The 12,784-nt window shown below is 45.6% G+C and overlaps 1 protein-coding gene across 2 annotated transcripts in view; it reads left to right on the forward strand.

The window, feature by feature from the left end:
- Positions 1 to 12,784, forward strand: part of LOC135368530 (QRFP-like peptide receptor) — a 248,098-nt gene that overhangs the window by 113,803 nt on the left and 121,511 nt on the right. For both annotated transcript variants that reach the window (XM_064601890.1, XM_064601889.1), the window contains exon 2: positions 5,498 to 5,691. In XM_064601890.1, the coding sequence (XP_064457960.1) occupies positions 5,498 to 5,691 (194 nt within the window). The remainder of the gene's footprint in view (positions 1 to 5,497; positions 5,692 to 12,784) is intronic.

Consider the following 12,784-nt stretch of genomic DNA (forward strand, 5'->3'; position numbering starts at 1 on the left):
CGGATTTTCTGCGCGACAGTGCACTCTCTGATTCGCACGCATAAGCGGTTCATGCCGAAGATTGGTTTAGCTCATGGGGTACCACAAGGAAGTGTTTTAAGCCAAATTCTCTCCAATATGGTAATGGCAGGCTTGAAGTCCTGCGTTAGCCGAAGAGTGAAACTTTCCATCTATGCCGACGACATTTGTATTTGGACTATTGAGAAATCAAGGCCAGTCGTCAAGGCAAGGCGTGGTTTCAATCCTTGGCTTTGCAGCCATGGCGCCGGGACATCACGGCTGAATCTGTCATGTATTCGGTAGACCCAAATTTGTCGTTTTCTTACCCTGCCCGTTTATTATGCCATTTTACCTCCCTCCTGCGTAGACTCCGCCTCAATGTAGCTTTCACCTCACAATTCAAGTGCATGATCAGATGCTGTGACACAAGCCTCTGTTCCACCTGTGGTGTCGTGGCGAACACCCAGCCCATTCATACGGAATATGCACTCTGCTGCCCGCAAAGGCGGATACTGTGTGATGAGCTTGCCCGTATCAGAAAGAGACCGCTCAATTTAGCTGCACTCATTGGCCCCTATGAAGATGATGTGCTCCATCGTCGCATTCTTTACCTGTTCATGGACTTCCTATCGTCCACTGGATTGCTCCAGATGCTTTAATTCTGTCTCGTATTTTCATCCTTCCTTCATCATCTAATGTTCCACGTGCAATGAGGTAGGGTACTGCACCACCGCGGTTAAACACCCCGTCTCATCGTTATCATCTATTGTTGTTGTTGTTGTCGTCTCTGCAAGTGTGTGGCTTCGGATGGGAACTACTTTGAAGGGGATAACCTCGAATTGTAACATATATATATACTTATACTAACACATATATATATATAATTGTAATATACAATATACTAGGTTACAAACACAGTCTCATTAGTTTTCTGCCACACGCACCTCGGATTTTGCTGACACTGAAAGTGAAATAAATTTATATATCAACGTCTATAGCGATGTAAATCTGTAACCTTTTGCTTGACAGTGGCTGATAACGTAATGAAACTATTAGTGCGGTAAAGCTAAATTAATAAATAAGTCGAAGCACACTATGACGCAACAAAAGCAGCCAACGGCCGAACGGAGTTTGGACCATTTCCTCCGCACAAAAGACTTCACCATTTGACCAATAAGGAGAAAAGCGAACAGTTACAAAGGCCAGAATTGCCACCTGATGTCCACGGGACGAGAACAACGATATTCTGGGATTAGAAACTAAAATACAACAGCAGATTTGGACGCATCTTGAAGTAATATGGGTTAAAAAGACAGCAAAAAAAGTACAGCTGGCTTTGACGATGACATTTTTATACCGGTCGTGCATCAACATCACCGTAAATTAGCGCCTGGCTGTCAACCACCGTTGTCGGGCTTCCGGCACAGGTCACCAAAAATTCCCTTTTCACGATTACTTCATGTCCTTTTTTCTTTTGTACTCATGCGCCTGCTGCGTGGGAAGTGGACTGCAACGTCGGCGTCGCAGACGAAAAGCTGGAGAGGGAAAATAAAAAGAAGTACAAAATCAGTGCCCTTTGTATGTTGTGACCTTTTAGAGCAGCGCTGTTCTACACTCTAGTATGTGACTCTAAGCTGGCATTTTCTTCACATAATTGAGGCGCATAGTCACGATGTAAAAACTTGGCAAGTTTTTCAATTTCAAGGCAACTTTCTGCATAGCAACCCATATGACGTGGAGCGACAAAGCGAAAACGGAACGAAGAGCACGTACAAACATCCACGCAGAGTTCGAGGTAACTCGTTACTGTAACTAAGTTCCTTCTTTTGGTAACTTGCAACTTAACTCGGTACTTCTGCGCCGTGGTAACTTTCAGAGGAACTCGTTTCTTTTTCAGGTAACTTTGCCAAAGTAACTTAAGCTAAGTTCCAAGCTACTTTTAATTCGCGTTTCGCTCGCGTCCACTTATTTTCTTGTTTTCTCTCCGGTTCTTTCATGGCATTTTATGCCACAGAACGTAATATTCAATCAATGACAGTATTCTATTCAGGAAGTAAGAACCGCTGCCATTGAAATGAAGCTGAACCATTGTGCGCCCGCAGGAAGTAAGATGCAAAGCGTTCGAAGTGAACTCGAAGTGAAGTGAACGAAGTGCACTCCTCCGCAGGCAAGTCAAGGTCGAACTGAACTGCTCACGCGCGCTCCACCTGTGCAGCGCAATTTTGTGTACGAAGTAACTTGGAAATAACTCGTTCCTTTTTTTGTTAAGTAACTCAGTAACTGCGAGTTACATTTCAGGCTGAACAACTTCGTTACTAACTTAGTTACATTTTTGACACGGCAACTTAACCCGTAACTAGTTCTTTTTGACGGGTAACTTCTCAATCTACGCATTCAAGACCCTTCTCGAGATTCAATTTCGAGATTCTTACCAGACTTTTGCAGATGCTCGTATGTTCAATAATTGAGAGTTTCATAAGATCAAGCTCTAGCCTATCACGACAAGTGTTCACGATAACATAACCTAAACGCCTCATTACTTTGAAGCGGCTGACATCACGTTGCTGGTTTCTTACTTGACATCTTCCTTTTAACGCATCGGAAGGGGGATATACGTTGTTTGTGTACGTTTTCGTACAGTGCTGACTGCCTACTAAAACTTCATACTATATCGAGACAAAGCATGAGGATGCAAACGCTAATAAAAGCTAAAAAAAAAGCACAAAAAAGCCGTCGGGCGCACCATAACGTAACGTAACGTAACGTGTACCGTAATGTAACATACGGATGTCTTTACAACTACTCATAATAACCACTACACCCGTATGTTCTTCGGAGGGCGAGTCTCTCGCAAGTGATCAAAGCAGGGAAAAAACAGGAAAAAACAGAACGTTCATCACGATTATTTCAAGAGGAAAGCCGGTATCGATTAACTAGTGCACCTATCTTTGTGATGTTCAAGAAAGAGGCTGAACAAGAATACTTTTCTTATTTTTTCTTTTTTTACGGCGGGATGAACAATGTACGATAAAAGGCGCTTGCTGGGCCGTGGCGCCTCTGATGGCGCAAATCTCGTATTCATGGAAGCTATACTTCGTTCAAGTGCTCTTTCTTCGCGTGTTCATTCACCAAGCTAGTTCTTTTTGTTTTTCATCGTGGCTTCTATTGTGTGAGGATAAAAATCGAACTGTAATGGACGCTCTCCCTTATTGCGCGTGGATGTTTCCGAGCGTAGCGACACTAAGGAATAATAATTACAGTAAATATAAGGAACATTGGTGTAATAACAACGTTCCAAGATGTACGGAACGAAATGAACGCCGTAGTTACATGACGCAAGTGAAATAAGCGCTGCTGCTTCAAATGAGCTTTCTGTATTTATTTACCCTCAGGTCGTCAGGTTGACGTCATTGAGGCTTGTGCATTAACGTCACGTTTGGTCACGTGACATGGGAAACGATATTACCTCACCGGAGTCACGGTAGGAGGCCATGCCGTGACTTGTTGCGGTACGCGTGAAATTACGAGAGGAAATTGTAAAAACACACACTTTTGCTAGCAGTATATGACCCCTCCCCCCTCTATGTTTCCCCGTGTCACGTGGCTCAAAAGGCGCGTGACGTCATGCGCAAGGGCCTCCTAACCTCCCCAGCACGCCCCTGTTTTTACTATGTACCTTTGCTCCTGTTATTGTACCTCTGACTTCCTATTCTTAGCATCCAATTTTGCTTCACTGCACATAGATCGTTGCATCTAGAATGCAAAATGTTCCAATTCTTCCGAAGCTTCCAATTCTAGTCTATATGAGAAAACAGGAGCACTCCGTTCAAAGTGGAGAAACACATCTCCAATATAGGGAAGCTTCGAAAGACTTTTCAAACCTGATGCTACCTTCGGCTGTTATTTTTACCCCACTCGTGCCACTATTCAAGGTATTGGAACTTATTGGAAGCAGTCAAAAGCCGAAAGTTCGTATGGTGTGTCGGTCTGCTAACTTTTCCTGGTTAGCCTTCTCATGGGGGTGTACCTCGAAATAAAGGGATGGGAATTCTCGTCGCAAAATAAACTACTGTACATAAGTGTTACCTGACTATAAAAATGCACGATCGCGCGCGGGAAACTACCAACGGCGAACTTAGACTAACCTGGACATACAAATGCAAACACCGAACTTGGACTAATCTAATAATAAACTAACCAAAGTGCTGCTCAGTCGTGTCCGCCGACTTGGACAGAAATCGAAAGCCCGTGAATTTGAGTGGCTAAATAGTGATGTCGTGCTCGTGTCCCTGGCAATGAAACTCCTCATGAAATAAAATTGTTGCTTATTGAGTTGAGTTGAGTTGAGTTGATAAGTTAGCTAAATGGTTAGGAGAAGTCTAGGAAGATGAGTACACAATCTTCTGTGGCTCATCTCATTGAGTCAACGCGTCTTGGAATGGGCGGCCTATAAGACGGTCGTCGGGGCAGCATCGCTTGCGGAACTGTACGATGGGATGTTGCCCTTCTGTGCGATAGCAATGTGGCAATGTTTCAGGACTTGTCGCAGTTGTTGACTCAGGAATAGAAATATGCAAGATCGGTTAACAAGTGGGCTAAATGGTTAGAGAAAGATGAAAGTCACTGAAAAGGTTAGCCAGCTGTAGGACTCGAGCCCACATCTTCTGGATTGCCGGTCCAGGGCTCTACCAATTGAGCTAAGCTAACACGCCTTCTCAGCGACATCCAAGGGCGCGTCATCTGAAGGGACAAACCAGCCACTCTCTCTCACTCATCCTCCTTTCACTCTTACATTTTTGCTCACTCATACACACATTTATACTACGGGATCGACGCAAGCGGCAACTGTTGAACAAGAGAGAACTGATGTTCTGAGGCTGGGGAACAACATAGAAAGGACAAACCAATTCCAGAAGATGTGGGTTCGAATCCTACAGCTGGCTAACCTTTTCAGTGACTTTCATTTTTCATCGTTCATTTCTCAGGCAATTTGAGGCTTTGTATGTGTTTGTCCTTTCTATGTTGTTCCAGCCTCAGAACATCAGTTTTCTCTTGGTTAGGGAAAGCTTCTTCTGTGGCTAGAGTAAATAATAATTAAAAAAAAAAAAACACGCTTTGCAGATGAGCTCGAAACGACTGTCTCCCTTCAATTCGGCATTACAATGATCGCTGTGGAGAGAGACAAGCAGTATGCCTGGTCTTCGTTTTTAGGAAGAGGGCAGTACTATTTTTGAAGCGTGACGTGGGCAAGAATAGCGCTTGTCCCATCCTACAGTTGAAAATACAAATACAGCATACCATCTTACGAAGCAATCGAACATTCCCCTCGATTGTCCTTGTTTCGAGAACGTGAATTTCGAGATCTGGGACTTCGCAACAGGGAATATTGAGGTCCTCGCAATACGCTGCGTGCAAATAGTACGCTGCATTGATCTATGATGCCCATAATACATTTTCCTAAGGAGCGGTAATAATCCCTTTTATTTTATCTTTCCAGTGACCTGCGTCACATCGAGTGTCCTGACGTTGTCGGCTATTTCATGCGACCGTTTCATCGCCATCATGTTCCCGCTCCAAGCGCACGTGCGCGTCACAAAGCAGCGGACCAGCGCCGTCATTGCCACCATCTGGCTCTTCTCTGTAGCCATCTCTGTGCCTTTGATCGTCTACTCAAGGCTGTACACAGTCTCTGTAAGTTCATTCTTTAGCCTCCGTCAGCTACACTATGTATTTGAAAAGGGCACGATGGGAAATGGCGATCAAGATCGTAATGGCTAAATGTGACTGGTAAGGAAAACTGAGGAAAACGAAAGATGACGATGATGATGATGATGGACAGAAGAAAAAATTGGGGCGGTGGGTCACGACTAAATCGGACTGTGGGGGGGGGGGGGGGATTTATTGGCAGAAAAAAAAAAGGAAAAGGAAAGATAAAAGGGAAAGGTCAGCCATGCAGCACGCCGGCTTGCTATTCCCTAAAAAATTAAGAACAATAAAAAACAAAAAAATAATAAATACAAATAATCGGATTGGTTATCCCAGTTCACCTACGTAGAGTAAAAAAGAAAAAAAAAACAGCGGAAGGAGGAACAGCGATAAGAAGAAGAGATCCGTCGGTGAAAGAAAAGGAAAAGCCAGAGTCAAGCAGAGACTCAAACACAGGTGTGAGTCACAACATGGCCGATAGGGTTAAGGCGTCCCGCTCGTTGGTGGTAGCCAAGGTCGTACTGAAGACTGGGAGGTGATGGGTTCGAATCCTACCTGCGGCTGTGCTGCCTGAGGTTTTCCCTGAGTTTTCAGTCTTCTTTTCAGACGAATGTCGGCACAATTCCCCCTAAATTCGGACCAGAACGCATACTAATCCCCCCTCTCTCCCCCATTGCTTCATGCTGTCCCCTCTCCATCTGTCCACATAGAATAGGTCGGTTGTCAAGTTTAAACATCTGTCCACATCTTTACGCCGCTCATAGCCACAGTTGCTTCGCGGCGCTAACGCGGACAAAAAAAAAAAAAAAAAAGAAACTCTGGTCTGTACTTTGTGAAGCTATGAGGTTGTCAGAATTGCCAACATGCATCATGAAAGGTGGCCTGCATTCGGAACCTGCAGTTATCAGAAGCGATATTTTTATTAGGGCTATTTTAAGTCCATGATAGCGGAAGCAAGCGCTTACTTCGAGACCATTGTGGGACGAGTGCTTGTACAGATGCTTTCACAACAGGACTCAAAGCCGGGCTGGCAAAACGTTTTACAAGGAGCGAGCTCTCTTTGCAAAACTTCGTGTATTTATCTTGTTTTGATGTCTGTCCGATTAAAAACGTTATTTTCGGGTGCCACGTACTTCAATGAGAAAGTACAAGTACGAATAAGGCCTACGGTGTCAGCAACAAGATAGCTCTGGAAACATGTTCCTCAACTTGGAATAACGGCATGGTTTTGTTTCGCAGAGAAACACAAAAAATAGCGTTTGATTGCTGCCCTCTTTACGAGTGAGGTCGTGCTGTACCAGACTACGCGAATGATACTGGTGATGTTACAAGCGCTGCGCTAAGACACGCAACGCATACAAGAAAGGAGGAGAGAAAGTGATAGGGTGATCTGGACCTCAATAAAGTAAGGCTGCGTTCCAATACCTCGCGCCCGCGAAGCCGCCTGACTAGGCAGCTGAGTAGACCCCTTTGCTTGTCACTATTGGAACAGGCTTGCCTAGCCGAGGCGCCTGTGGCGCCATCTCGTTGCTCACGCAAGAAATGCGTACGGCGCAAGCGCAGCAGGGCTGTAATGCGCTAAGTTTGTAGGACATCGTGCATAAACTGTCACCTTCACAACTAAACATGTGTTGCAGCTCTCTACACAGTCTTAAAAAACATACCACTATGTGCAACTTTACATTTAAAACCAGCAGAAACAGCGGCCACGCCGGTACCGTCAACGCGCGTCTCCATCCCGGCTGTCAGATGGTCAGGCGTATAACTAGACTGCATCGATGCGCACTAGGCGGTAGCCGACTGAATAGCGGACTTGGCGAGATTTGGAACGAGACTTAACATGGCGGCACTTCCAGTTAGACCGCTAGGCAGTCGACTAACAGGGGTATTGGAACGCAGCCTGATTGTGTTTAAAGCCTGAGCCCCCTTGCGTATGTGTGTGTATGTCCTTCTCATTTTCAGGCTCAAGGTTCCGTTGTGATGCAAAGAAAGCACACAATAGACGACGTGAGCCCCTACGTCATTGATTACGTAACGCCGCCGCGCAAAGCATGCTAGAGTGCACTATCAGCTTTATCAGCCTATCAGCCGCCGCGTTTTTCCCGCTTCTTGCCCACCAGAGAGCAATATAACCTCGAACCGGCCTTCTCGTGACGTCACAGGTTTGAAAACACCATGATAGTGACCACCAGCATGCTTTGCGCCGCGGCGTTACGTAATCAATGACGTAGGGGCTCAGGTCGTCGATAGAAGGAGTCAGGGAAAGGGTGACGTCATTTGTCTGTTCTTGCGGCAACATTAAGCAGGTGGTCGTGTGCCCTTCATCCTTGTTTGTTCAACCACGAACCACAGGAGGATCCTGCTACGACTCTGTCATGCGTTATGCATCTGTTATGTCATTTGTTACAGCTTGCACCGGTACCTTGAACCTGAAATATAATCTCCTCGGCTAACCACAGCTGTCAAAAAATCCTGCAGGAGGCAGATGGCTCTACGCAGAGGGAATATTGTTGTACGTATTGATTCCCACTAACGCTGTGCCCTCAAAGCTCTTTTGACCTTTTTGGACACCATAGGACTTCGATCCTTATTGTGAAGGGGCTCATTATTTCATTCCCCATATCACCATCAGTAGTGAGGTAGAATATCGCCTCTGGCGATGAAACTTCCTATTCATCATCTCGCAATGAAGGGATTGTTGTTCCAAGATAAGTATTTTTTTATTTTTTTCTAGTGCGTAGTGATATTAGAGTTCTCGCTTGAGGCATCGTTATTTTGTGAATGATTACAAAATTGAACGTTGTACGAAATATGATTTTGTTTGTCTTCTTATCGCTGTTTGGAATGTGTCTAGGGGTCACACCGAAGATCCTGCCTCATCCAGCACTAGAAATCACTGAACCAGCACTAGATTTCACGCAGATTGAACGATTCCTCGCGGCGCTGTAGGATTTTAACTATGTACTGTGTATCTGATGGAGGCAGAGGGTTGTCACGCCCCCTTAAATAATGTTATACTCCTACAACGATGTTATACTCGTACAACGATGTCATTCCGGATCACGGCTCCCATTGAGAGAGCCGTCTATTGAACTTTAAAGGGCTATCGCATCCAGAAACGTGTGTGTGAAACCGATACAGCAATGCTCTGCACCGCTTCACAGTCCACTTGGCCAAATTTATTTTCTGAAAACAGCTTACATACTAAATAAACGAGTTTTAAAGATTCGTCACTGCCTCAACACCTAAGGAAACCCCAGCGATAGTAACATCATGATGACGGAGGCCAGGAACACCAATGCGAGCGCAGCGCAGTGCCGGCGATTGTCTCCGAGCTCGTCTGCTTCGCGTTCGCATAGCAATATACTAAGTGAAAGGTCCTCTGCAAATACGCCGATGTTCGCTTATGAGTGTGAGTTCTGACGCGACCATGTCGCGTGGAACACCATGTTACCTTCCTGGCTGTACGAATACGTCCTGCACTAACCACATTCTACAAGCCGACCACCGATCTCCGCGACGTGCAGACGGCGAGCGGGCGGCCAAAGGGCGCCCCCTGATTGGACTTGTCCGTGTGACGTTTTCTCCGATTTCCAGAGAGGGAATTCCGCCATACTCTCAACATCCGGCGTCTGCTCTTGCCGTGCATTACATCAGGTTGCACAGAAAGTACCCCACTAAATGGACCTTTTTCAGAACGCTTCTGCGCATGCTTTGTGATCTTGACGGCGCCGAAGAAGGTTCCCTACATATTCAATAGATGGCGCCGGCGACTTGTGTTACTTGATCCCCCTTTGCAAAGAGGGCGCAAGTACCGAGGCATCGTATAGCCGGCTGTGCTTTGGCGCGCGCCGATCGTGTTTCGCTGGACAACCGCTAGGATACGACGCGAGTGTGAAAAACGTCCATTCGAGTCGGATTTTTGGCGTTATTGTCGATGATGGAGGAGTCATACCTCAGTCAGACGGGCACATATACGGCCTTTAAGGTTACGGCATTAAGAAATGGCCGTTAAGTTAGATACGGCCTTAAGCTCTGGGAAGCTGCCAGACGGTATCCGTGAAGGCATTTTGCCGATGATGTGCACATCGATAAACACATCTGCGAACGTTGAATGTAATGCAGTGAAGTCACTTTTTTTCTCACTGAGAGTGCACGAAAACAATGTTTGGTTGGTAGTTTGAAAAATTTGGAAATACAACAGAAAACTACATTTGCTTTGAAGTGCTTTGGATATTTTTTTGAGTGCCGTCCGACTTTTTGGATGCAGACGACACGGTGCGATGCCGCGTGCAGTGGTTCGACAGTGTCACTACGAACTGAGCACCTGAACAGATGGAATAAAAAGTGAAGCAAAGTGCAAAAATGCAGCCGAAAAACGCAAAAAAAGAAAAGAAAAGATGACAGAACATTACGTCGCGTAAAAAAAAAAAGTTATTTCGAATTCCTGCTTATGGCGCTTGGTGACGAGGCTTGGGCAGTTTCGATGGAATGCCGTAAACTGTCTTGCGGGAACGCCGTTGCCCTTCTACTTCAGTTTTGTCGCAATGGCCGTATTGCTGACCGTCTGGCAAGAAGTTAATGACAGTATACACTTACGACCGTAGCTGTTAAGGCCGTAATTGCGCCCGTCTGACAGGGCGCTGTAGTTGCGGAATTGGTCGTGATGGATGAGGTAGTCTATTTAAAGGTGTCAAAAGTCAAAGTCCTTTAGGCGTCACATTGACGAGACTATGGCGTGTCTCAAAGATCGTCGCTTTTGTTAAGACATATTTTATAGGACACCATGGCGACGTGTTATAACGTATCGTTAAAAATGTGTTTAGATTTTCTTTCGCGGGGGCTACGTATCTCACAAATTGAGTGAAAGTTGGACGTCTAGTAAGGTGCAAACACACAGCGTTTGAGCACCTGTGTGCAATCTACGAGAGGAGACACTACGATCTGTGTACAATCCTCGTAAGAGGTGTATATCGCCGCATATAAGAGTTTACACTAGCCGTTTATTCAACAACAGCAACAACTTTATTTTGAGATTGTATATTCATATGAACTCACTCCCTGAGCAATCAATAACAAGTAAGAACGGCAGACGAGCACCAACCGCGGTACCAAAGGAACCGCGCGAAGGGCAATGTTGTCAGGATCGTGCGCTTCGCTTGATGTTCGTCGCAATCCCACTGACGTTTGAAATATGCAAATAACGGCGTCCAGATGCAGACTCCTGTGTGATTGTTACGCTTTCTTCGTGCTTTGCATAATTAGATCCCGTGTCTCGGGTGAGCTGACTTATAATTCTCAAGATAAATAACGCAGTAAACAGAAATTTCGCAAAGATCGCGGGTTGCTGGAATTATGCGAGGACTTGCACTTTAAGGAAATGAGCACGGATTTGAGCAAATGGAAATAAGGAATCGCACGTTTTTCGTTCGCAGAATGGGTTTCTTAGGCGCTCTCCTTTCGCGTCTTTCGTCTCAAAAGCGTCCTGCATATTAAGTTTGTGTGGTACATATCCAGTTGTGTTCGACCTGCACATTACAAAGAACGTTACAACGTACGTTTCCATGACTTCGAAATATCTGCACCCAGACCAGTGCGAAAGAAACGTTGTGATATGTTTTGTTTTCTGGTGAAGCTCAGAGTCACAGTACTAAATATTTCAATTACACTCGCAGCCAATTATTTACAATTGGATTTTACAGCCAGCGCTCTCTCTGTCGTGCGGGGTCACAATCAGTATAGCTTTCGGACTTCCAAGTTCGGTAAAATACAAAAACAACTTGCTCTCAAATGAAAGTCTGTGTTTCAATTAGTATGATTCAAACAAAATTAGTTCACGCAACGCTACCGTTTAGAAGAAAAACACAATGAAAACAGAGCAGTCTTTGGCTGCAACGAATGGGATCCCCTGGAAGCAAAGGTTGGCGGCATCCAATGAGACAACAGGAGAAGCGAACGCATACCTATATACCTATACCTATACCCATACCTATACATACCTACAGTGCGTGCGTGGATTGGAACGGGTCCGATCGTAGTGTTTCGTATATGCGCGGCATGATGTGCGTGCACTGCTGCATTTTTCAATGTAGCGATTCACTGAATTGTAGCCCACAACAGTTTCCGCGAATGTTCCACTGACAACAGTTATCTTCACGTCCTTCGGACAGCGACGCCAGTCCACTTCGCAACGCGCACTATGTTTTTCGCCGTGATTGCTCCATGGCGTGGCACGCGCGTGCACGCGCAGCATGGACTAAAAACATCGATGCACAAGCTGAAACTACGTTCACTGCTTAGCGCCGAAGCAAGAAAGAGTCCGGTATAATTTTGATCATAGCTTCGTAACGGAATCAAACTTTTGAATTATGATAACAAGTACGAAATTAACATAGCGTGTAACGTAATTTGAAGTCAACTTGTTTTTGCATTTAGTGCCCCTTTAAACATCAGTCGACGCGGCTTCCTACTCTGCCTTTTCCGTGTATTCGCATGAGTGACATATTGCTCAGAATATTCCACTGGAACGCGCGAAACGTCATAGCTTTCAGGCCGAAACGCATGGAGCGTTTTTCTGACGATTTCGCGACGCGCACGCGCGGTCGACGTGCGTATGACCCCGAAAAAACCAGTTTTTCAACGCACGCGGATGGTATACGCCAGAATCTGTCGACTGCAGAGGTTCGCGCACGCCTGGGCGCGTTTTCCCGAGGAATGGACAGAGCCGCGCCGCCGTGTGGCAGACACAGTAGCGTATGAGTAGCTTGCACAATTTTTTGGGACAATATTCACCACATTAAATTTACTTCTACATTTGAACGATATGTGGAGCGAATGAACGCAGAAACCGTATAAACCAACAGCATCGGCACATTTCAACAAATACTTGTAGTCGACGAATGTGGCAACATTGGTCACTCGCTCTGTACCATACATTGTGGGGAAAATGATCGCCATCCCATCACTCGGGGTCGAAGTCCCTATGTCCAGTGTACGAGGGAGACACTCAATAAAGCCCAGCTTACCAGAAGACAGCAAGGTTTATTACATCTTACCGACTGCCAGACCAACCGCTCAG

This window comes from Ornithodoros turicata, chromosome 9, assembly GCF_037126465.1.
Source record: "Ornithodoros turicata isolate Travis chromosome 9, ASM3712646v1, whole genome shotgun sequence".
Classification (NCBI taxonomy): Eukaryota; Metazoa; Arthropoda; class Arachnida; order Ixodida; family Argasidae; genus Ornithodoros; species Ornithodoros turicata.